Below are 25,060 nucleotides of genomic sequence, written 5' to 3'. Positions count from 1 at the left end.
GACGGACCCTGTGGAAATCCAGGGTAAGGCAAAAGGGGAGATTGGATTGTTGCTAGCTAATGCCCAAAGAGAAGCATTAAATAATGGGAATGTTCGTGCAAAAAGGCATTGAGATGTTTAGGCAGTGTTTATCTACATAACAAAGTCTAACACTAAAATAATTTTTCTTTCTTTTTAAATTGTTAAGTCCTTCTCAGTCTTTCGCCAAATATTTCACCAGACACATATATACTGGTTTTAAATTGAAAATACAGTCATGTAAAAGTCAGGATTTATCAAAGTGATATCTGATTAATAATGATTAATTTAACATCTGTGAGCTCTTTCAGCAGGACTGTATGTATTTAAATATAAGATTAATTTATTGTTTTTGTGAACGTTTTTTTTCTCCAATGTTTTTATTTCTCGGCCAAATGTTGATGCCTTCTGTAAATGATTTTTTTTTTTTAATCAAATAGTGTATCTAAACATATTGTTACACTAATATCTGCTGTCACATGTTACTGTGTTAAATGACTCTTCTGACTTTGAGTTTAGGATTTTATCATTTAATTTCACAACTTTACACACATATTGTACTTTTAAACCTTGTCAAAGCAAAGGAACAAATGAGAATATATAATTTATATTATTAAAATCCTTCATCCCTATGTGGACTGGTCTGTGTGTCTTCCCTTTTTTTTAAAAGTTTATCCGACCCATCAGTTTGTTTTTTTAAGTTGTTTACTTTCTCAATAAATTGGTTGAATAACATAACAGTCATCATTTTACACATAAACTATGGTATTTAAAAGAAAATGTTTTGCAAAGTAAAAGTTACATTTTTTAACAAAAGCAGTGAGTCTGTGCTACATGGTGTCCTTCACATGTGTCCTCTCTGTCCTGCTCTGTACTATATTGTTCTGTATCACAGCATGTGGATGGAGGAGCAGAGACAGGAAGCTCCTACAGAAATACAGAAGTGTATTTCAAGCATTATGGAATCTGATGTTCTCAGTGTAAAACTTCACATCACATTTCAAATACTTTAATAAAATAACAAATACAAGGTTTGAACTATCATTTACTGCAATGTAACAGTATTTTGTTCCTTCAGTTTCTATCAGGTCATCAGTACAAAGTTGTGACTGTGTTTGTACCACTGTGAGACCGATCATGAGAAATATTGTAATCATTATCTGTTACACATGATGATAAATATATGCTTTTCTAAATGCTTAATCTGAAAGGTTTGTATGTGTGTGTGTGTGTGTGTGTGTGTGTGTGTGTGTGTGTGTGTGTGTGTGTGTGTGTGTGTGTGTGTGTGTGTGTGTGTGTTCAGTGAACCGTATCAGTCTCTGCAGTAGCTTCCAGCTGCAGCAGTCAGTTCAGTTTCTGTTCAGTCTGACTGAGGGAGGTTTTTGTACGACGCTTTTTCACTGTGTGAACACCCACTGACTGTTGAGATAGTGGAGACTCTGACAGTAATAAACTGCTGTATCTTCAGCCTGAACTCCACTGATAGTCAGAGTGAAGTCAGAGTTTGATCCACTGCCTGTAAAACGACCTGGAATCCCTGATGCTCGAGTGGTAGCATAGTAAATGAGAAGTTTAGGAGTTTCTCCATCTCTCTGTTGGTACCAGGCTAAATGGTGTTTGTTGCTACCAACATAAACATTCTGACTGGTCCTACAGCTGATGGGTGCAGATCCTCCCAGAGCAGATCTCACTGCTGCAGGCTGAGTCACTGTGACCTGGCCTCTGGACTCTGAGGATACAGAGACAAAAACATAAAGCAGCATCATGGTTTTGTGGGCTTCATTTCAAATGGACGGATGTTCATAAAGGAGAGGAGTTTGATTCTCTGGACTTTACCTGTGAAGCAGCAGCAGAGGAGAGTCCAGATGAGGACGGAGATCAAAGTCATGTTTTTGATGAGGAGGATTTCTGTGGCTTCTGTTGTCATGAAGGACAGCTGTCAGTCATCCAGTGTTCAACTCTCAGGACTATAAACTCTCCCAGAGCACTGGAGCATGGTGCTGCTGATGCAAAGTGGCTCTCTATGGAAATGCTCTGACTGATTAACAGAATCATCACATTCTCAGTGTTTTATTTTTATTGCTTGCTGTAATGATGGTACCATCTGTAAATAATAAAGATCTATTCATCAAATAATGTGTCCAAACATATTGTAACCCTTATATCTGCTGTCACATGTTACTGTGTTAAATGAGTCTTCAGACACTGAATTTGTCTCTAGAGAAGTTCAGAGGGATTTTATCATTTCATGGCACTATTACATACTCCCCCTGCTGGATATGATTGGTATTGCATGAATTTCTTTTTATAATGTTCTGTGTTTTCTCCTAAGTCCTGATCCAGTCTGATTGAGGAAGGACTGATATAGAGGGGGACAAATGTGTCTTATGCTCTCTTTCACTTCCCAGCATTGGCAGCAGCAGTTTGTGTTTTTTTAACCATGATTTATTTCTTTACATTTGTAAGTTTTCTGTCTGTTTGGTGGGTCTGGTAGTCCTGTTTTCTGAGTTTTAGTGTCTTTGTAGATTTAGGTTGGAGGGGAGAGCCCAGATCCTTTTACCCTTTGTGGACTGGTCTGTGTGTCTTCTCTTTTTTTTTTCTTCAGTTTGGCCGACCCATCAGTTATTGTTAGAAGTTGTTACTTTCTTAATAAATTGGCTGACTGTTTAACACTCTGGACTTTTTTTTTATTATGTTTGGCCTTCTTTGTGAAGAGCTCCTTTAGAGGGTCATAACAGTCATCATTTTACACATACATTATGGTATTTTCTTTAAAGATTTGCAAAGTTAAAGATGAATGAAAATATTTTAACAGAAAAAGTGAGTCTGTGCTACATGGTGTCCTTCACATGTGTCCTCTCTGTCCTGCTCTGTACTATATTGTTCTGTATCACAGCATGTGGATGGAGGAGCAGAGACAGGAAGCTCCTACAGAAATACAGAAGTGTATTTCCAGCATTATGGAATCTGATGTTCTCAGTGTACACGTTCATATCACATTTCATATGCTTTAATAAAAACAAATACAGGTTTTTCACTTTCATTTACTGCAGTGTAACTGTATGTTGTTCCTTCAGTTTCTATCAGGTCATCAGTACAAAGTTGTGACTGTGTTTGTACCACTGTGAGACCGATCATGAGAAATATTGTAATCATTATCTGTTACACATGATGATAATTATATGATTTTCTAATTGCCTAATCTGAAAAGTGTGTGTGTGTGTGTGTGTGTGTGTGTGTGTGTGTGTGTGTGTGTGTGTGTGTGTGTGTGTGTGTGTGTGTCTGTGTCTGTTCAGTGAACTGTGTCAGTGTCTGCAGTAGCTTCCAGCTGCAGCAGTCAGTTCAGTTTCTGTTCAGTCTGACTGAGGGAGGTTTTTGTACGACGCTTTTTCACTGTGTGAACACATCCTGACTGTTGAGCCAATGATAACTCTGACAGTAATAAACTGCTGCATCTTCAGCCTGAACTCCACTGATGGTCAGAGTGAAGTCAGAGTTTGATCCACTGCCTGTAAAACGACCTGGAATCCCTGATGCTCGAGTGGTAGCATAGTAAATGAGAAGTTTAGGAGTTTCTCCATCTCTCTGTTGGTACCAGGCTAAATGGTGTTTGTTGCTACCAACATAAACATTCTGACTGACTGTACAGCTGATGGTTGCAGGTCCTCCCAGAGCAGATCTCACTGCTGCAGGCTGAGTCACTGTGTACTGGCCTCTGGACTCTGAGGATACAGAGACAAAAACATAAAGCAGCATCATGGTTTTGTGGGCTTCATTTCAGAGGGACGGATGTTCATAGAGGAGAGGAGTTTGATTCTCTGGACTTTACCTGTGAAGCAGCAGCAGAGGAGAGTCCAGATGAGGACGGAGATCAAAGTCATGTTTTTGATGAGGAGGATTTCTGTGGCTTCTGTTGTCATGAAGGACAGCTGTCAGTCATCCAGTGTTCAACTCTCAGGACTATAAACTCTCCCAGAGCACTGGAGCATGGTGCTGCTGATGCAAAGTGGCTCTCTATGGAAATGCTCTGACTGACTCCAACGTGGACTTGGATTACTCTGATGATGCTGTTTAATTAATGGATCAATCAATTGATCTGAATATGCATTGTTGATAAACATGTTCACTTTAAGAAAGTAAGAGTAAAAGCTTGATGTAGCCCATGACTTACGGCTGACTTAGCTGAGCTTTTTATATCTAGAAACAGAGCTTGGGCTCAAGCTAGGCGGTTCAAAACCCCCTCCCACTTCTTCTCAGGTAACTTAGGAATCGCTATTCTGCTGCACTAAAAAATGGTTTATATGGCTACTACTTACACTCTTTCACCAGCTCCTGTCATGATCCAAGTACATTTTGAAAAGAAAAATCACAGCTCTTTTCCAACTCACATTGTTGACACAGTTTAATATTGTACTTCAACCACTCCTTAGTCAACTTTTGAACATCTGAAACCCTCATTTGTTTCACTTCAACTTCATTAACAGAAATAAGTTAGTGATAAACACAGACAAAACTACATGGATGCTGTTCACTAAGAATACTCTCACTGAATCCCGCAATATTGTCTCTGCTAATGTCACATGCATAGAGAAAGTGCCCCAGTATAAATATCTTGTTATCTGGCTGGACAATTATCTAAATTTTAAACGTCACATTAACACACTTATTGGTAAACTGAGAACAATACTTGGTTTTTCGTATAGAAATAAAAATAGCTTCCCTATATTTCCACAGAAAAATAATGGTCAAATCACTATTTTCATCTGTTTTGGATTATAGGGATGTAATTTATGGTAAAGCAGCTGTTTCTACATTGAATTCACTGGATGCTGTGTACCACTCAGCCTGAAGGTTTATACCTAATGATCCCTACAGTACCCACTGCTGTACTCTTTACCAAAATAAACATTATATATAATAATAATAATAAACATTATATATGAAGCTTTACTACAGCTATTCACCCTGAAGGCACATGATATTGGTACTCGATCACAGAATAGGGTTGTTGCGCTATTAGTTAGAACCATTACAGCTGTTCAAAGGCCTTATCTCAGACCTTGTCTTTATTGACTGCAAATGTTTTTCTTATCTACTTGCATTCAATCATTATTATATTTTCTTTTATTTAGCTACCTGATATTGTTCATGCGTTGTTGTTGGTCTCGACACTGTTGTAAATGAAGATCCCTCCTCAGTGGTCTTTTCAGGTAAAATAAAGGTTAATGAAATAAATAAATATTGATTAGGTTGTGTTGGTGATTCATTGAATGCTGTTTAGGCTTCATGTGAATTGACAGCTTTTTCTAAGAATATCATTTATTATATTTAAATGTATTACCACAAAAAAAAACAATTGAATTTAAAATTAATATCTATTAAACAAAGTGACACAATCATGAAATTTGCAGCAAATTTATCTTAAAAATGTTACAAACAAGAGTCTTATTTTAATGAGTTTGTTTGTGTCAAAGTCAGAGAGCCGTGTCTCTCTACAGTGAGAGGTTTTTGTACGACGACTCAATGAGTTTGTATCACTGTGGTACACGTTCGGTGGAGGAACCAGACTGGATGTTGGAAGTAAGTCAAATGTTTTAAATATTTGTAATTTCAGGAGTTATTTTAATTTTATTTCCTTGATTTTAGCCCTTATCCATATCCACTTTCATGTGAGAATGTAATTTTTTTTAATTGCAGTTAGTGACAAACTTTTGAATTTAAAATCAGAAACTTACTGTAAGGAAAATAAAACATTAATTCAGAAGATAAATATATCATTTAAAATTTTAATGGTGAAGCTGTATCTTGAGAGCTTGTAGTTTTAGTTCAGTGTGTCAAAGTCAGAGAGCCGTGTCTCTCTACAGTGAGAGGTTTTTGTACGACGACTCAATGAGTTTGTATCACTGTGGTTGACTTTTGGTGGAGGAACCAGACTGGATGTTGGAAGTAAGTTTCTGTTCAAATACTAAATACAATATTGTGAAGTTGTGTTTAAAATTCAGTTTTTGAATGATTACAGCAGATAAAAATATAATTTTTATTTACGACACTTTTAATATTGATGTTTGTATTTCTCCTCCTTCATCACGGAGGATAACTCAGAGCAGCTTGACTAAACTTTTCTATTCACATTCCCGTCATACTGAAATTTAATAACTTGACATGTAGAAAAGATGAAGATTTAGATTCATTTTAAAAATCCTTATCTAAGAGTCATTTGTAATTTTAAGATTACGATTTTAACTCTCAGTTCAAAAATAATTTGTTTAAATAAAATTGAACAGAGTGATGATAAAAATGTACGATCTCTACATTGGTAATTTTAGTTTGAAGTCATTTGAACAGTTTGCTAAGTGATGTTTGAAATCAGCTGGTGGTCAGTTCATCTTCTGTGTTTGGTGAAGTTTCCAGTGAGTGTTGTAATGTAACGCTTTGTTAAAATTTTGATGATTTTGAGAAGAAAGTTATGAAATGTTCTAGTTTTATTTGCAGTGTAGTTTGATGTATTTCAGGTCAAATAGTATGATGAGTCTTTCTGTGCTGATCTGCATGAGAGGTTTCTTAAAGGGAAGTGAAACAATGTGTGAGTGAGTGACTGGTGGAGCAGAAAAGACACAAACTCCTTAAAGGGGAAAATCCACTCTCACACAGTAACGGTGTCTAACTGTCTGCTTTTTTACTGACAGTTGTGTGGTCCCTGTCCTCTAATGTGATTGGTGTCTCCTAGGTGATGTCCGTCCCACCCTGACGGTGCTGCCCCCCTCCAGTGAGGAGCTGAAGCAGGGCAAGGCCACACTCATATGTCTGGCCAACAAGGGCTTCCCCTCAGACTGGAGTCTGGCCTGGAAGGTGGACGGCAGCAGCAGCAGCTGGGAGCAGAGCAGGAGCCCCGCGGTGCTGCAGAAGGACGGCCTCTACAGCTGGAGCAGCACCCTGAGGCTCACTGCAGACCAGTGGAGGAAGGTGGGCTCTGTGACCTGTGAGGCCACCGAGGGCTGTAAGGCTCTGTCAGAGACACTGAGGAGAGACCAGTGTTCCAAGTCCTGATCAGACTCACCGATACTCTGCTACTGGTTTTACTCTGCCACTGCTCTCACTCTGATCTCTGCTACTCTCTTGTTTTTTTCCCTCTCTCTCTCTTTAAATGTTGCAGTAGTGATGTTTCTTGCTCAGTGATTTCAATATTTCAAGAAAATAAAGACGTGTTTATCCAATCATTGATTTTTGCAGTTTTTATTATCATCATTATTAGCTGTCAGTTTCACTTCACTGTAATTTTAAAAACATATCAGAACATAATGATTGATTTTGAACTTTTATTTGACTCTGATATAAAGAACTTTATATATTAACCATATCAACAAACATGATGAAGAAAAAGAACAGAAGTGGTGATGAGGCATCTTCTGTCTGTACGGTTATTGACAGATTGAATTTGTATGTTTGTACTTTTGTACTTTTGAGGCTGCATATGAACGTTTAGCTAGGAATACACAAATAGCTTTAAAAAGGCAGGTTAATGAAGTTTGGCTAAATCAGTGAAGCAAGCAACTAATAAAATGTTGGAAGGTATGGTGCGCAGGTGGTTGAGTGGTTAGGGTGCATGCCGCATACGCATCTGACCCTTGTACGAATCCTGGCCGGAGGACCTTTGTTGAATGTCACATCCCCCTCTCTCTCTTTCATGGTTTTTCTCTCTACTGTTAATAAAGGTGTCTATGCCTAAAAAAAGAATAAATAAAAAAATTGGAAGGTTAATTTGGACATCCAATTTGTTATTGACGCTTATGCGTGTGTTGGTTACATAATATCTTACATGACTTAAGCCCAATTTCCACTGGGTCCGTCAGCAGCACGTTACAGCTGCGCCGCGGTCACCGGAGCTGATAGGTAACACTATAATCAATGAGAGTATTTCCACAGGGAGCGTGTCAGCAACGTCTCAGCAACGTCCCAGCAGCGGCTCTCCGCGCCGCAGCGCTATCAATCCGCAGCATTTCTATTTTTCACGGACACGTTTCTAACTCGCGACAAGCTCAACAGAGCAGATTGCACCAGACAGGAAGTCAGACACAGAATCGGCATAATAAAACTTCCGTCCCCTTTCAAAATAAAACAATGCGCAGATCACAACCTCACATCCACATTACGTCATAACCGGTGGCCCCAGGTGAGCAGTCAATAGATCAGAGGGTCTCGTTTCACGTCCGAGAAGCAAAGAAACCAGTTGTTTCTTGTTGTTGACTTTATAGACCCAGTTCGCGGGATCTCGTGGTCTCGCGATTATCGCGTGATCTCGCGGGAATACTGCTGGCTTTCAAGGCACCGCTCCGCTGCTGTAACGCTGCCGGTGTGAGTTGACGCTGGGCAGAGGACGGAGCTAAACTGTGGCGCAGCTGTAAGGTGCCGCTGACGGACCCTGTGGAAATCCAGGGTAAGGCAAAAGGGGAGATTGGATTGTTGCTAGCTAATGCCCAAAGAGAAGCATTAAATAATGGGAATGTTCGTGCAAAAAGGCATTGAGATGTTTAGGCAGTGTTTATCTACATAACAAAGTCTAACACTAAAATAATTTTTCTTTTTTTTAAAGTTTTTTACTTTGTTAAGTCCTTTACAGTCTTTCGCCAAATATTTCACCAGACACATATATACTGGTTTTAAATTGAAAATACAGTCATGTAAAAGTCAGGATTTATCAAAGTGATATCTGATTAATAATGATTAATTTAACATCTGTGAGCTCTTTCAGCAGGACTGTATGTATTTAACTATAAGATTAATTTATTGTTTTTGTGAACGTTTTTTTTCTCCAATGTTTTTATTTCTCGGCCAAATGTTGATGCCTTCTGTAAATGATTTTTTTTTTTAATCAAATAGTGTATCTAAACATATTGTTACACTAATATCTGCTGTCACATGTTACTGTGTTAAATGACTCTTCTGACTTTGAGTTTAGGATTTTATCATTTAATTTCACAACTTTACACACATATTGTACTTTTAAACCTTGTCAAAGCAAAGGAACAAATGAGAATATATAATTTATATTATTAAAATCCTTCATCCCTATGTGGACTGGTCTGTGTGTCTTCCCTTTTTTTTTTAAAGTTTATCCGACCCATCAGTTTGTTTTTTTAAGTTGTTTACTTTCTCAATAAATTGGTTGAATAACATAACAGTCATCATTTTACACATAAACTATGGTATTTAAAAGAAAATGTTTTGCAAAGTAACAGTTACATTTTTTAACAAAAGCAGTGAGTCAGTGCTACATGGTGTCCTTCACATGTGTCCTCTCTGTCCTGCTCTGTACTATATTGTTCTGTATCACAGCATGTGGATGGAGGAGCAGAGACAGGAAGCTCCTACAGAAATACAGAAGTGTATTTCAAGCATTATGGAATCTGATGTTCTCAGTGTACACGTTCACATCATATTTCATATACTTTAATAAAAAAACAAATACAGGTTTTGAACCTTCATTTACTGCAATGTAACTATATTTTGTTCCTTCAGTTTCTATCAGGTCATCAGTACAAAGTTGTGACTGTGTTTGTACCACTGTGAGACCGATCATGAGAAATATTGTAATCATTATCTGTTACACATGATGATAAATAGATGCTTTTCTAAATGCTTAATCTGAAAGGTTTGTATGTGTGTGTGTGTGTGTGTGTGTGTGTGTGTGTGTGTGCGTCTGTGTGTGTGTGTGTGTGTGTGCGTGTGCGTGTGTGTGTGTGTGTGTGTGTGTGTGTGTGTGTGTGTGTGTGTGTGTGTGTGTGTGTGTGTTTGTGTGTGTGTGTTTGTGTCTGTGTGTTCAGTGAACTGTATCAGTCTCTGCAGTAGCTTCCAGCTGCAGCAGTCAGTTCAGTTTTTGTTCAGCCTGACTGAGGGAGGTTTTTGTACGACGATTTTTCACTGTGTGAATGTACAACCAGTACTGAAAGTGAATTCACTCAGACAGTAATAAACTGCTGCATCTTCAGCCTGAACTCCACTGATGGTCAGAGTGAAGTCAGAGTTTGATCCACTGCCTGTAAAACGACCTGGAATACCTGATGCTCGAGTGGTAGCAGTGTAAATGAGACGTTTAGGAGTTTCTTCGTTTCGCTGTTGGAACCAGGATAAATAGTGTTTGTTGCTAGCAACATGAACATTCTGACTGGTCCTACATCTGATAGTGACAGATCCTCCTGGAGTTGATGTCACTGCTGCAGGCTGAGTCACTGTGCACTGGCCTCTGGACTCTGAGGATACAGAGACAAAAACATAAAGCAGCATCATGGTTTTGTGGGCTTCATTTCAGAGGGACGGATGTTCATAGAGGAGAGGAGTTTGATTCTCTGGACTTTACCTGTGAAGCAGCAGCAGAGGAGAGTCCAGATGAGGACGGAGATCAAAGTCATGTTTTTGATGAGGAGCATTTCTGTGGCTTCTGTTGTCATGAAGAACAGCTGTCAGTCATCCAGTGTTCAACTCTCAGGACTATAAACTCTCCCAGAGCACTGGAGCATGGTGCTGCTGATGCAAAGTGGCTCTCTATGGAAATGCTCTGACTGACTCCAACAGGGACTTGGATTACTCTGATGATGCTGTTTAATATATGGATCAATCAAGTTATTAGAGTATTGATTAACTGTGTCAGGGATCATTTTAAGTATGTTTAGTTTGATGACTGCAGACACATTGTCTTTCAGTACATCTTCTGTCTGATTTAATTTAATGTTGAAAAGATCAATTTTAGTTTCAGACTAGTTTTACAATATATATGTAAAAAAACTTATTAACTGTTAAAATAATGATAAGAATCGGATATCACAAAAATAAATATAGTTTTTTTTAAGAGCAAGAAATGTTTATATAGAGTTTGTTTGTGTCAAAGTCAGAGAGCCGTGTCTCTCTACAGTGAGAGGTTTTTGTACGACGACTCAATGAGTTTGTATCACTGTGGTACACGTTCGGTGGAGGAACCAGACTGGAGGTTAACTGTAAGTACCTTTAACTCTTATATAAACTCAGATTCATCACTTATTCTATTTTCAGTTAATACATTCTGAAATATTTTGGATTGTAGTTTTATAAATGTAATATTTTTTCAGTGATCACTACAGGCTTCACTGTAATACAGATGAAAATCCATCGAACTAAAAACTGCTTAGCTACACAGAATTTTGAATTCAGAGAGTTTCTATATTGTTATCATTTTTAATGTTCTTTAAAGTATATCTGCATGTTGAACACAATATTTTGACTTGTAATTTTGTTCTCATTAACTGGAAACATTTCATGTGTTTTACTCAGTCTTCCTGTCAAATAAATTAATGTAATGATAATTAGTATTCTCACTATAGACAATGAATACCATAACAACTTTTGAGGTAATTTAAGCACATGCTTATTTAGAAGCATTAACTTTGTAACCTGAAAAAGTATTTCAGCAGTTCAAATATTTGTCCATACTGCAGTCTGTCTGTTTTGATACTTCAGTATTGACAAATGTGTAAATGGGAGGGGGTACAACTCACAAACTCACAAAACTCGCACATACTCAAGTAAAAGTGTTTAATTCCTTCTTTAATACATAACATTAAATGGTTTAACACTGATGTTTAAGTCTATTACTTCAACTAAAGTAGGAGTTTTCAGTTTGAAATGTTTTATCTTTAGTACTGAAACCTGTCTGTTGTCATGGTTCATCAGTGATGCTTGTCTGTTTCCATGGTTACTGAGCTCAAAGAGGGAAGTGAAACACTGAAGACCAGTTTCATCCAATCTGAGAAAGAGCAACAGAACCAGCAGCCTCCTCTCCTGCAACCAACAGGGTGGAGTGTATTTTCTATTTTATGAACTTTCTTCATGTTGTCTCTCTGTCTCTTCCTCCAGTGGGTCGAGTCGCCCCAACCCTGATGGTGCTGCCCCCCTCCAGTGAGGAGCTAAAGCAGGGCAAGGCCACGCTCATGTGTCTGGCCAACAAGGGCTTCCCCTCAGACTGGAGTCTGGCCTGGAAGGTGGACGGCAGCAGCAGCAGCTTGGAGCAGAGCAGGAGCCCCGCGGTGCTGCAGAAGGACGGCCACTACAGCTGGAGCAGCACCCTGAGGCTCACTGCAGACCAGTGGAGGAAGGTGGGCTCTGTGACCTGTGAGGCCACCCAGGGCTCCCAGACTCCACTCTCAGAGACACTGAGGAGAGACCAGTGTTCCCAGTCCTGATCTTACTCACTGGGACTCTGCTACTGGTTTTACTCTGCTACTGCTCTCACTCTGATCTCTGCAACTATTTCTCCTTGTGTTCCTTTCTCATGGTGTGTTTCAACATTAATGTCTTCATGCTTGTTGTATTGTTAACATTTTATAACAATAAATATTATATTAAATCAGCATTTTCCATCTCACATTATTTTATTAAGGTAATATTTCTCATGAGTTAATTTCTTTGCTGTATTTTTCACAATTTCAAAAATGTCAAAAAATTAGCATCGTAGTCAAATTAATCTCTATCTTAACAAGAGGATTTAGTTTTCTATAACACCTGCAAAATAATTAAATTAATACAAATGACAACAAAGTCAAACATGACTTGTGTCTTACTTCATTACTGATTATAAACTTAATGAAATGGAGGTAATGATTTTATGATATACACTATGATGTCGTCTGCATACAGGATGATTTTATGATGGGAGTTTTATCAGATATTTAAGATACTGATGTATTTATTATTATCAGCAACCAGAGTTTCAATTTAAAAAAAAAAACAGTAGTGGAGACACAGGGGAATATCCAACAAGTGACTAATTGTAACTCAGATGGCATGAATCGAATTTAATTTAATTTAATTTAATTTAACTGATTTATTGTCCACCTTAGTGATAATTTGTGTTCGGTTTCCTCCAATACATTAAAAATGCAAACAATACACATCATATCATAAGGACATTACAAACATACACCAACACTACACAACATGAAAAAAAGAAAAAACAAAACAAAACATACAACTGACAATTATGCAAAGGGGCAGAACAACAGCAGTAGCCATTGTAATAAGTTAAAACCTATTAAAGGTTGTCTTTAATAATAATAATATTAACAGTAATCATAAACAAAAATAATGCATTCTTGAGTTCATTGTGCATTCACTTTACATTCAGTGCATGTGTGGCATAAGGGATAAAATACCTCTTTTACATGTTCCTGCTCACCCTCAGGGCTCTGAATCGACGGCCGGATGGGAGCAACTCAACTCTACGTTTAGTGGGTGAGAAACATCTCCAGATATGAGTCTGGCCTTCCTGAGTACTGCTGTATTAAATATAGTGCAGAACTATTTGTTGTGACTGGCCAATCACCTTCCCTGCAATATGAACAATTCTTGAAAGCTTGTTTCCGTTTTTCACGCTCAAGTTGTCATACCAACTAATAATATTAAATGTAAAATGCTTTAAACCAGGCTGCTGTATGCAATCTCAAGTATGTGTTGAACACCAAAGCTCTTCAGTTTCCTGATTAAAAACTGTTGCTAGTTGGCTCTCTTAATAATACTCTGAGTTTTAATTAATACTTAGAGTCTGATCAATTATTGTGCCGAAGTACTTCATGTTCTACTACCTCCACAGGCTGGTTGTTAAGAAATACGGGGGCAATGTTGTTAGCTCCCTTTGGTTTTGTTTGTATTATAAGTTATTTTTGTTTTGACCACGTTCATTTCCAGATTACTAGCCTGAAACCATAGAAAATTATACTATTATAATCAAAACTGAAGTTACTGTAATATCAACTACTAAGTGTATGTGTGTTCAGTGAACTGTATCAGTCTCTGCAGTAGCTGACAGCTGCAGCAGTCAGTTCAGTTTCTGTTCAGTCTGACTGAGGGAGGTTTTTGTACGACGCTTTTTCACTGTGTGAACGAATATTGACTGCTGAAATAGAATTCACCCAGACAGTAATAAACTGCTGCATCTTCAGCCTGAACTCCACTGATGGTCAGAGTGAAGTCAGTGTTTGATCCACTGCCTGTAAAACGACCTGGAATACCTGATACTCGACTGGTAGCATAGTAAATGAGAAGTTTAGGAGTTTCTCCATCTCTCTGTTGGTACCATGAAAGGTCAACACCATCATCTACCCTGTGACTGGTCCTACAGTTGATGGTTGCAGATCCTCCCAGTGCAGATGTCACTGTTGCAGGCTGAGTCACTGTGTACTGGCCTCTGGACTCTGAGGATACAGAGTCAAAAACATAAAGCAGCATCATGGTTTTGTGGGCTTCATTTCAGAGGGACGGATGTTCATAGAGGAGAGGAGTTTGATTCTCTGGACTTTACCTGTGAAGCAGCAGCAGAGGAGAGTCCAGATGAGGACGGAGATCAAAGTCATGTTTTTGATGAGGAGGATTTCTGTGGCTTCTGTTGTCATGAAGGACAGCTGTCAGTCATCCAGTGTTCAACTCTCAGGACTATAAACTCTCCCAGAGCACTGGAGCATGGTGCTGCTGATGCAAAGTGGCTCTCTATGGAAATGCTCTGACTGACTTTATAAGTATTTGAATTACTCTGAGCCTGTTTAGTCAATGGATCAATAAATGTGTCAGAATACTACACAAAATGAATCAATATTATTTGTATTTACTTTCAAGATTTTGTGTCTGTTTTTTTTGTACAATCACTCAATGAGTTTCATCACTGTGGTGGACTTTTGGCAGAACAATACTGGATTTTGCAAATAAGTTTATCCATAAATATTATGTATAAGTTTGTCAGTTAAAGCTTTAATGCGTTTAAATGTCATTAAATGTTTCCAATGAATAAAAATATCCTGAATTTTCACGACTTCATTTTTTCCTGTTTTAATTCCACTGCTTTAATCGAAGCTTGTGAAGCGCAGTTTCAAGAGCGGGAACACACCCCAATTACACCCCTTCCAGCTCCTATATAAACCAGCCTAACCCCTCTTCCCCCTCTTTTGCTCTCGTATTCGAGTTCCCCCACCCCCCCCCCCCCGCCCTCTCTTTCCGTTCTTCTCTCCTTTCTCATAGGTTCCAAGGGGGTCCTCGTTGCCCGGGCGCAGCAGCGGATCCTTCATACGGCCTCCCCACACCGCATCAAGAGCACAAACGATTCATTCAAATCTTGTTAATAAATTGTCAAACGTATCTCATTGGTGGTGTGGTCCTTGATCGTGAATCATGGAGTTGAAGTAAGACCAGCTTCAATAAATTGATATTTGTATGTTATTGTGAAACTGAAATGGGAATAGCTCCAAATTAAGAAAATATGAAGAAAAAAAATTGTACATTTTAAATGTCGTCAAATCGTTGATCAACTTACTGTAATTAGTTTCTTACTATGAGATAATATTTTATGTGAGATTTATATTTTTTGAAGGTGGGATTTATGATTATGAACGTTACTGATAGTAATTTGTGTCTTCATATTTTATTTTAACGGGATATAATTGAGATGTGATCCACCCAGACGGAGGTCAAAGGTCATAACCAAGACATTTGTTATCAACAGTTTCCAGACAATCTCTCTCCTCATTGTTAAATAAATGTGATCCTAAGTATTTAAAAAACCTTGGTTCAAACCATAACAGGGTAAGAACGGATGGTGAAAAGCAGTGATGGAAGAACCACTTCACTGATTTCCACAAACACAATCATTGTCCCGAAACTGTTTTCATTGAGATATTTTTATATTTTTTCATTCTTCCTAAAAGTGGGAATGTGTGAGTTATTTAATCCACTTAATGAAAACTGAGTGTGTGAGATAGTGTAACATGTGTTCAGTGAACTGTATCACTCTCTGCAGTAGCTTCCAGCTGCAGCAGTCAGTTCAGTTTCTGTTCAGTCTGACTGAGGGAGGTTTTTGTACGACGCTTTTTCACTGTGTGAACACATACTGACTGTTGGGATAGTGGAAACTCTGACAGTAATAAACTGCTGCATCTTCAGCCTGAACTCCACTGATGGTCAGAGTGAAGTCAGAGTTTGATCCACTGCCTGAAAAACGACCTGGAATACCTGATGCTAGAGTTTTAATATAGTAAATGAGGAGTTTTGGAGTTTCTCCATCTCTCTGTTGGTACCAGGATAAACTGTTTGAATCATAAATATTCTGACTGGTCTGACAATTGATAGTTGCAGATCCTCCCAGAGTAGATCTCACTGCTGCAGGCTGAGTCACTGTGATCTGGCCTCTGGACTCTGAGGATACAGAGACAAAAACATAAAGCAGCATCATGGTTTTGTGGGCTTCATTTCAGAGGGACGGATGTTCATAGAGGAGAGGAGTTTGATTCTCTGGACTTTACCTGTGAAGCAGCAGCAGAGGAGAGTCCAGATGAGGATGGAGATCAAAGTCATGTTTTTGATGAGGAGGATTTCTGTGGCTTCTGTTGTCATGAAGGACAGCTGTCAGTCATCCAGTGTTCAACTCTCAGGACTATAAACTCTCCCAGAGCACTGGAGCATGAGGCTGCTGATGCAAAGTGGCTCTCTATGGAAATGCTCTGACTGATTAACAGAATCATCACATTCTCAGTTTTTTTAATTGTATTGCTTGCTGTAATGTTGATACCATCTGTAAATGATAAAGATCTATTCATCAAGTAATGTGTCCAAACATATTGTTACACTAATATCTGCTGTCACATGTTACTGTGTTAAATGAGTCTTCAGACCCTGAATTTGTCTCTAGAGTAGTTCAGAAGGATTTTATCATAACATATCACTATTACATACTCCCCCCTGCTGGATTGGATTGGTATTGCATGAATCTCCTTTTATAATGTTCTGTGTTTTCTCCTAAGTCCTGATCCAGTCTGATTGAGGAAGGACTGATTTAGAGGGGGAAAACTTTGGCTCATGCTCTCTTCCACTTACCAGCATTGGCAGCAGCAGTTTGTGCGTTTTTTTTAACCATGTTTTAATTCTTTACCTTTATTAGTTTTCTGTTTGTTTGGTGAGTCTGGCTGTCCTGTTTTCTGAGTTTTGGTGTCTTTGTGGATTTAGGTTGGAGGGGAGAGCCCAGATCCTTTGACCCTTTGTGGACTGGTCTGTGTGTCTTCCCTTTTTTTTGTTCAGTTTGGCTGACCCATCAGTTTCTGTTATAAGTTGTTGGTTACTTTCTTAATGAATTGGTTGAATGTTTGACACTTTTGACTCGTTCATTATGTTTGGCCTTCTTTGTAATGAGCTCCTTTAGAGGGTCATGACAGTCATCATTTTACACAGAAATGATGTTATTTTTTAAAGGATTGAAAAGGAGAGAAAACTAGCTGACAGGATAAAACACAATGCTGAATGCTGTCTGAACTAATGAGGGAATGGGGAACAGGTGACTAGACACAAGTGCAGGCTGGGAGTGATTGACTGGGAAAGACACTGGGATCAGAGCAGGGCTGATGAACATGATGCAGGGCAGGTGTGCAGGGAAAGTGTGGAGGGAAAAGCTGAACAGAGACAGACACACTCACAACAAACACAGACTGGAAGACAGAGAAAAGACCAACTAATAAAGTCTGCTAAAGTAATACTTCAGTCTTTCTAAAAAAGTCCAACTCAAAATAAGCCCTCTCCCACACAGTCAAGCCTTCACCAAAAAAGTCTGAGGTAATCTGTTGGAAAATAGTAAGGAAGGAAAGTAAAGACACTGAACCAACCATGACAATCTACTGAGATGTCTCATCCTCATGTAACCAGTTAATACCATAATATCACTGGTTTAATGTCATGTTGTATTAGGAGGATTCATTTTGTGAGTGCAGTCTGTCTGTTTTGATGGTTCAGTGGTGATAAATATGTAGATCAGCAGAAACAAACACACATAAAAAAGTCACAGTCTGAAAGATGTGATTGTGTTTCTATCATTGAGAACAATCATGAAAAATAATTATGAATATTATCTATAATATGTTATAGGATCATATCTGTGTGTGTGTTCAGTGAACTGTATCAGTCTCTGCAGTAGCTTCCAGCTGCAGCAGTCAGTTCAGTTTCTGTTCAGTCTGACTGAGGGAGGTTTTTGTACGACGCTTTTTCACTGTGTGAACACCCACTGACTGTTGATATGATGCTGACTCTGACAATAATAAACTGCTGCATCTTCAGCCTGAACTCCACTGATGGTCAGAGTGAAGTCAGACTTTGATCCACTGCCTGTAAAACGACCTGGAATCCCTGATGCTCGAGTGGTAGTATAGTAAATGAGAAGTTTAGGAGTTTCTCCATCTCTCTGTTGGTACCAGGCTAAGTAGTTATTATTATAAACATCCTGACTGGTCCGACAGTTGATAGTTGCAGATCCTCCCAGAGTTGATCTCACTGCTGCAGGCTGAGTCACTGTGATCTGGCCTCTGGACTCTGAGGATACAGAGACAAAAACATAAAGCAGCATCATGGTTTTGTGGGCTTCATTTCAGAGGGACGGATGTTCATAGAGGAGAGGAGTTTGATTGTCTGGACTTTACCTGTGAAGCAGCAGCAGAGGAGAGTCCAGATGAGGACGGAGATCAAAGTCATGTTTTTGATGAGGAGGATTTCTGTGGCTTCTGTTGTCATGAAGGACAGTTGTCAGTCATCCAGTGTTCAACTCTCAGGACTATAAACTCTCCCAGAGCACTGGAGCATGGTGCTGCTGATGCAAAGTGGATCTCTATGGAAATGCTCTGACTTACTTTATAAGTATTTGAATTACTCTGAGCCTGTTTAGTTAATGGATCAATAAATGTTTTGTACAATCACTCAATGAGTTTCATCACTGTGGTGGACTTTTGGCGGAACCAGACTGGATTTTGCAAATAATTTTATCCATAAATATTATGTATAAGTTTTCCAGTTAAAGCTTTAATGCGTTAAAATGTCATTAAATGTTTCCAATAATTAAAAATATCCAGATTTTTCATGACTTCATTTTTTTCTATTTTAATTCCAACGCTTTAATCGAAGCTTGTGAAGCGCAGTTTCAGGAGCGGGAACACACCCCAATTACCCCCATTCTGGCTCCTATCTAAACCAGCCTAACCCCTCTTCCCCCTCTTTCGCTCTCGTATTCGAGTTCCCCCTTCTCCCCACCCTCTCTTTCTGTTCTTCACTCCTTTCTCATAGGTTCCAAGGGGGTCCTCGTTGCCCGGGCGCAGCAGCGGATCCTTCATACGGCCTCCCCACACCGCATCAAAAGCACAAACGATTCATTCAAATCTTGTTAATAAATTGTCAAACGTATCTCATTGGTGGTGTGGTCCTTGCTCGTGAATCATGGAGTTGAAGTCAGACCAGCTTCAATAAATTGATATTTGTATGTTATTGTGAAACTGAAATGGGAATAGCTTCAAATTAAGAAAATATGAAGAAAACAAATTGTTAATTTTAAATGTTGTCAAATCTTTGATCAACTTACTGTAATTAGTTTCTTACTATGAGATAATATTTTATGTGAGATTTATATTTTTTGAAGGTGGGATTTATGATAATGAAAGTTTCTGATTGTAATTTACGCTTCATATTTTCTTTTAACAGGATATAATTGAGATGTGATCCACCCAGACGGAGGTCAAAGGTCATAACCAAGACATTTGTTATCAACAGTTTCGAGACAATCTCTCTCCTCATTGTTAAATAAATGTGATCATAAGTATTTAAAGAACCTTGGTTCAAACCATAACAGGGTAAGAACGGATGGTGAAAAGCTGTGATGGAAGAACCTCTTCACTGATTTCCTCAAAGACAATCATTGTCCAGAAACTGTTTTCATTGAGATATTTTTACATTCTTCCTAAACGTGGGAATGTGTGAGTTGTTTAATCCACTTAATGAAAACTGAGTGTGTGAGATAGTGTAACATGTGTTCAGTGAACTGTATCAGTCTCTGCAGTAGCTTCCAGCTGCAGCAGTCAGTTCAGTTTCAGTTCAGTCTGACTGAGGGAGGTTTTTGTACGACGCTTTTTCACTGTGTGAACACATACTGACTGTTGATGTAATGATCACTCTGACAGTAATAAATTGCTGCATCATCAGCCTGAACTCCACTGATGGTCAGAGTGAAGTCAGAGTTTGATCCACTGCCTGTAAAACGACCTTGAATCCCTGATGCTCGAGTGGTAGCATAGTAAATGAGAAGTTTAGGAGTTTCTCCATCTCTCTGTTGGTACCAGGCTAAAAGGTGATAGTTGCTCCAAACACGAACATCTTGACTGACCCTACAGTTGATGGTTGCAGATCCTCCCAGAGTAGATCTCACTGTTGCAGGCTGAGACACTGTGATCTGGCCTCTGGACTCTGAGGATACAGAGACAAAAACATGAAGCAGCATCATGGTTTTGTGGGCTTCATTTCAGAGGGACGGATGTTCATAGAGGAGAGGAGTTTGATTCTCTGGACTTTACCTGTGAAGCAGCAGCAGAGGAGAGTCCAGATGAGGACGGATATCAAAGTCATGTTTTTGATGAAAAGAATTTCTGTGGCTTCTGTTGTCATGAAGGACAGCTGTCAGTCATCCAGTGTTCAACTCTCAGGACTATAAACTCTCCCAGAGCACTGGAGCATGGTGCTGCTGATGCAAAGTGGCTCTCTATGGAAATGCTCTGACTGACTTTATAAGTATTTGAATTACTCTGAGCCTGTTTAGTCAATCGATCAATAAATGTGTCAGAATACTACACAAAATGAATCAATATTATTTGTATTTACTTTCAAGATTTTGTGTTTGTTTTTTTGTACAATCACTAAATGAGTTTCATCACTGTGGTGGACTTTTGGCAGAACAACACTGGATTTTGCAAATAAGTTTATCCATAAATATTATGTATAAGTTTTCCAGTTAAAGCTTTAATGCGTTTAAATGTCATTAAATGTTTCCAATAAATAAAAATATCCTGAATTTTCATGACTTCATTTTTTCCTGTTTTAATTCCAACGCTTTAATCGAAGCTTGTGAAGCGCAGTTTCAGGAGCGGGAACACACCCCAATTACACCCCTTCGGGCTCCTATATAAACCAGCCTAACACCACTTCTCCCTCTTTCGCTCTCGTATTCGAGTTCCCCCACCCCCCCGCCCTATCTTTCTGTTCTTCTCTCCTTTCTCATAGGTTCCAAGGGGGTCCTCGTTGCCCGGGCGCAGCAGCGGATCCTTAATATGGCCTCCCCACACCGCATCAAGAGCACAAACGATTCATTCAAATCTTGTTAATAAATTGTCAACTCATTTGTGGTGTGGTCCTTGCTCGTGAATCATGGAGTTGAAGTAAGACCAGCTTCAATAAATTGATATCTGTATGTTATTGTGAAACTGAAATGGGAATAGCTCCAAATTAAGAAAATATGAAGAAAAAAAATTGTACATTTTAAATGTTGTCAAATCTTTGATCAACTTATTGTAATTAGTTTCTTACTATGAGATAATATTTTATGTGACATTTATATTTTTTGAAGGTGGGATTTATGATAATGAAAGTTTCTGATAGTAATTTGTGTCTTCATATTTTCTTTTAACAGGATATAATTGAGATGTGATCAACCCAGACGGAGGTCAAAGGTCATAACCAAGAAATTTGTCATCAACAGTTTCCAGACAATCTCTCTCCTCATTGTTAAATAAATGTGATCATAAGTATTTAAAAAACCTTGGTTCAAACCATAACAGGGTAAGAACGGATGGTGAAAAGCAGTGATGGAAGAACAACTTCACGGATTCCCATGAAGACAATCATTGTCCCGAAACTGTTTTCATTAAGATATTTTAATATTTTTTCATTCTTCCTAAAAGTGGGAATGTGTGAGTTGTTTAATTCACTTAATGAAAACTGAGTGTGTGAGATATTGTAACATGTGTTCAGTGAACTGTATCAGTCTCTGCAGTAGCTTCCAGCTGCAGCAGTCAGTTCAGTTTCTGTTCAGTCTGACTGAGGGAGGTTTTTGTACGACGCTTTTTCACTGTGTGAACGAATACTGACTGTTGATATAATTATGACTCTTGCAGTAATAAACTGCTGCATCTTCAGCCTGAACTCCACTAATGGACAGAGTGAAGTCAGAGTTTAATCCACTGCCTGTAAAATAACTTGGAATGCCTGATTCTCTATAACTAATCCTGGTAATGAGCAGTTTAGGAGTTTCTCCATCTCTCTGTTGGTACCAGGCTAAATAGTGGTAGTTGCTCCAAAAACCGACACTCGGATTGACTTTACATCTGATAGTGACAGATCCTCCCAGATTAGATCTCACTGCTGCAGGCTGAGTCACTGTGATCTGGCCTCTGGACTCTGAGGATACAGAGACAAAAAAATAAAGCAGCATCATGGTTTTGTGGGCTTCATTTCAGAGGGACGGATGTTCATAGAGGAGAGGAGTTTGATTCTCTGGACTTTACCTGTGAAGCAGCAGCAGAGGAGAGTCCAGATGAGGACGGAGATCAAAGTCATGTTTTTGATGAGGAGGATTTCTGTGGCTTCTGTTGTCATGAAGGACAGCTGTCAGTCATCCAGTGTTCAACTCTCAGGACTATAAACTCTCCCAGAGCACTGGAGCATGGTGCTGCTGATGCAAAGTGGCTCTCTATGGAAATGCTCTGACTGACTCCAACGTGGACTTGAATTACTCTGATGATGCTGTTTAATGAATGGATCAATCAATTGATCTGAATATGCATTGTTGATAAACATGCTCACTTTAAGAAAGTAAGAGTAAAAGCTTGATGTAGCGCATGATTTACGGCTGACTTAGCTGAGCTTTTTAAATCTAGAAACAGAGCTTGGGCTCAAGCTAGACAGTTCAAAACCCCCTTCCACTTCTTTTCAGATAACTTAGGAATCGCTATACTGCTGCACTAAAAAATGGTAAATATGGCTATTACTTACACTCTTTCACCAGCTCCTGTCATGATCCAAGTACATTTTGAAAAGTAAAATAACAGCTCCTTTCCAACTCACATTGTTGACACAGTTTAATATTGTACTTCAACCAGTCCTTAGTCATCCTTTGAACATCTGAAACCCTCATTTGATTCACTTCAACTTCATTAACATAGAAATAAGTTAGTGATAAACACAGACAAAACTATATGGATGCTGTTCACTAAGAATACTCTCACTGAATCCGGCAATATTATTTCTACTAATGTCACATGCATAGAGAAAGTGCCCCAGTATAAATATCTCGTCATCTGGCTGGACAATTATCTCAATTTGAAACGTCACATTAACACACTTATTGGTAAACTGAGAACAATACTTGTTTTTTCGTATAGAAATAAAAATAGCTTCCCTATTCTCCACAGAAAAATAATGGTCATATCACTATTTTTTATCTGTTTTGGATTATAGGGATGTAATTTATGGTAAAGCAGCTGTTTCTACATTGAATTCACTGGATGCTGTGTACCACTCAGCCTGAAGGTTTATACCTAACGATCCCTACAGTACACACTGCTGTACTCTTTACCAAAATAAACATTATATATGAATGTTTACTACAGCTATTCACCCTGAAGTCACATGATATTGGTACTCGATCACAGAATAGGGTTGTTGCGCCATTAGTTAGAACCATTACAGCTGTTCAAAGGCCTTATCTCAGACCTTGTCTTTATTGACTGCAAATGTTTTTTTACCTTTACCGTATTCTTATCTTATCTACTTGCATTCAATCATTAGTATATTTTCTTTTATTTAGCTACCTGATATTGTTCATGCGTTGTTGTTGGTCTCGACACTGTTGTAAATGAAGATCCCTCCTCAGTGGTCTTTTGAGGTAAAATAAAGGTTTAAGAAATAAATAAATATTGATTAGGTTGTGTTGGTGATTCATTGAATGCTGTTTAGGCTTCATGTGAATAGACAACTTTTTTTAAGAATATAATTTATTATATTTAAATGTATTACCACAAAAAAAATCAATAGAATTTAAAATTAATACATATTAAACAAAGTGACACAATCATGAAATTTGCAGCACTTGCAAATTTGCAGTTTTAAAATTATCTTTAAAATGTTACAAACAAGAGTCTAATTTTAATGAGTTTGTTTGTGTCAAAGTCAGAGAGCCGTGTCTCTCTACAGTGAGAGGTTTTTGTACGACGACTCAATGAGTTTGTATCACTGTGGTACACGTTCGGTGGAGGAACCAGACTGGATGTTGGAAGTAAGTCAAATGTTTATATTATTTATCATTTCAGGAGTTATTTTATCTTCATGATTCTGATTTTTCATGTTCACTTTCATATAAAACTTTTTTTTTGTAAATAATTTGCACTTAGAGACAAAGACCACTTTTGCATTTTAAAACTCAAAAACTCATTGTAAAGAAATTGAGACATTAATTTAAGAAATAACACATAATTTAAAACTTTAATAGTGAAGCTGCATTTTGAGAGCTTGTAGTTTTAGTTCAGTGTGTCAAAGTCAGAGAGCCGTGTCTCTCTACAGTGAGAGGTTTTTGTACGACGACTCAATGAGTTTGTATCACTGTGGTGGACTTTTGGTGGAGGAACCAGACTGGATGTTGGAAGTAAGTTTCTGTTCAAATACTAAATATAATACTGTAAAGTTATGTTTAAAATTCAGTTTTTTGAATGATTACAGCAGATAAAAAATATCATTTTTATTAACGGCACTTTTAATATTGATGTTTGTATTTCTCCTCCTTTATCATGGAGGATAACTCAGAGCAGCTTCACTAAACTTTTCTATTCACATTCCCGTTATACTGAAATTTAATAACTTGAAGAAAAGATGAAAATTTAGATTCATTTTAAAATCATTATCTAAGAGTCATTTTTAATTTTAAGATTACGATTTTTACTCTCAGTTCAAAAATAATTTGTTCAAATAAAATTGAGCACAGTGATGATAGAAATGGTGTTTGAAAATGTGCGAAATGTACGATCTCTACATTGTTTAGTTTGAAGTCATTTGAACAGTTTGCTAAGTGATGTTTGAAATCAGCTGGTGGTCAGTTCATCTTCTGTGTTTGGTTATGTTTCCAGTGAGTGTTGTAATGTAACGCTTTGTTAAAATGTTTACTGATTTTGAGAAGAAAGTTATGAAATGT

At 38.2% G+C, this 25,060-nt stretch overlaps 1 protein-coding gene and 4 gene segments (V, D, J or C); 1 reads left to right on the top strand and 4 right to left on the bottom strand.

Moving 5' to 3' along the window:
* Positions 1-1,415: 1,415 nt before the first annotated feature.
* LOC133996829 (Ig kappa chain V region 3381-like) lies at positions 1,416-1,906 on the bottom strand. The segment is given in 2 exon segments: positions 1,416-1,747; positions 1,855-1,906. Coding segments are annotated over 2 exon segments (384 nt in total).
* A 1,502-nt stretch (positions 1,907-3,408) lies between these two features.
* LOC133996828 (immunoglobulin kappa variable 4-1-like) lies at positions 3,409-3,899 on the bottom strand. The segment is given in 2 exon segments: positions 3,409-3,740; positions 3,848-3,899. Coding segments are annotated over 2 exon segments (384 nt in total).
* Positions 3,900-10,823: 6,924 nt separating this feature from the next.
* On the top strand, positions 10,824-12,394 carry LOC133996786 (Ig kappa-b4 chain C region-like). The segment is given in 2 exon segments: positions 10,824-11,006; positions 11,902-12,394. A coding segment is annotated over 1 exon segment (303 nt).
* Positions 12,395-15,898: 3,504 nt separating this feature from the next.
* Positions 15,899-18,537, bottom strand: LOC133996827 (uncharacterized). The gene is made up of 5 exons (XM_062436393.1): positions 18,486-18,537; positions 18,060-18,378; positions 17,300-17,417; positions 16,329-16,422; positions 15,899-16,221 (listed from the first exon to the last, which is right to left on the bottom strand). The coding sequence occupies exons 1-5, from the start codon at positions 18,535-18,537 to the stop codon at positions 15,899-15,901; spliced, it is 906 nt and encodes a 301-aa protein (XP_062292377.1).
* A 1,423-nt stretch (positions 18,538-19,960) lies between these two features.
* LOC133996825 (Ig kappa chain V region 3381-like) lies at positions 19,961-20,451 on the bottom strand. The segment is given in 2 exon segments: positions 19,961-20,292; positions 20,400-20,451. Coding segments are annotated over 2 exon segments (384 nt in total).
* Between the last annotated feature and the right edge of the window lie 4,609 nt (positions 20,452-25,060).

Source organism: Scomber scombrus, chromosome 16, assembly GCF_963691925.1.
Source record: "Scomber scombrus chromosome 16, fScoSco1.1, whole genome shotgun sequence".
NCBI classification, from domain to species: Eukaryota; Metazoa; Chordata; class Actinopteri; order Scombriformes; family Scombridae; genus Scomber; species Scomber scombrus.
Note: the sequence above shows the minus strand (reverse complement) of the source record. Positions and strands in the feature narration are given on the sequence as shown.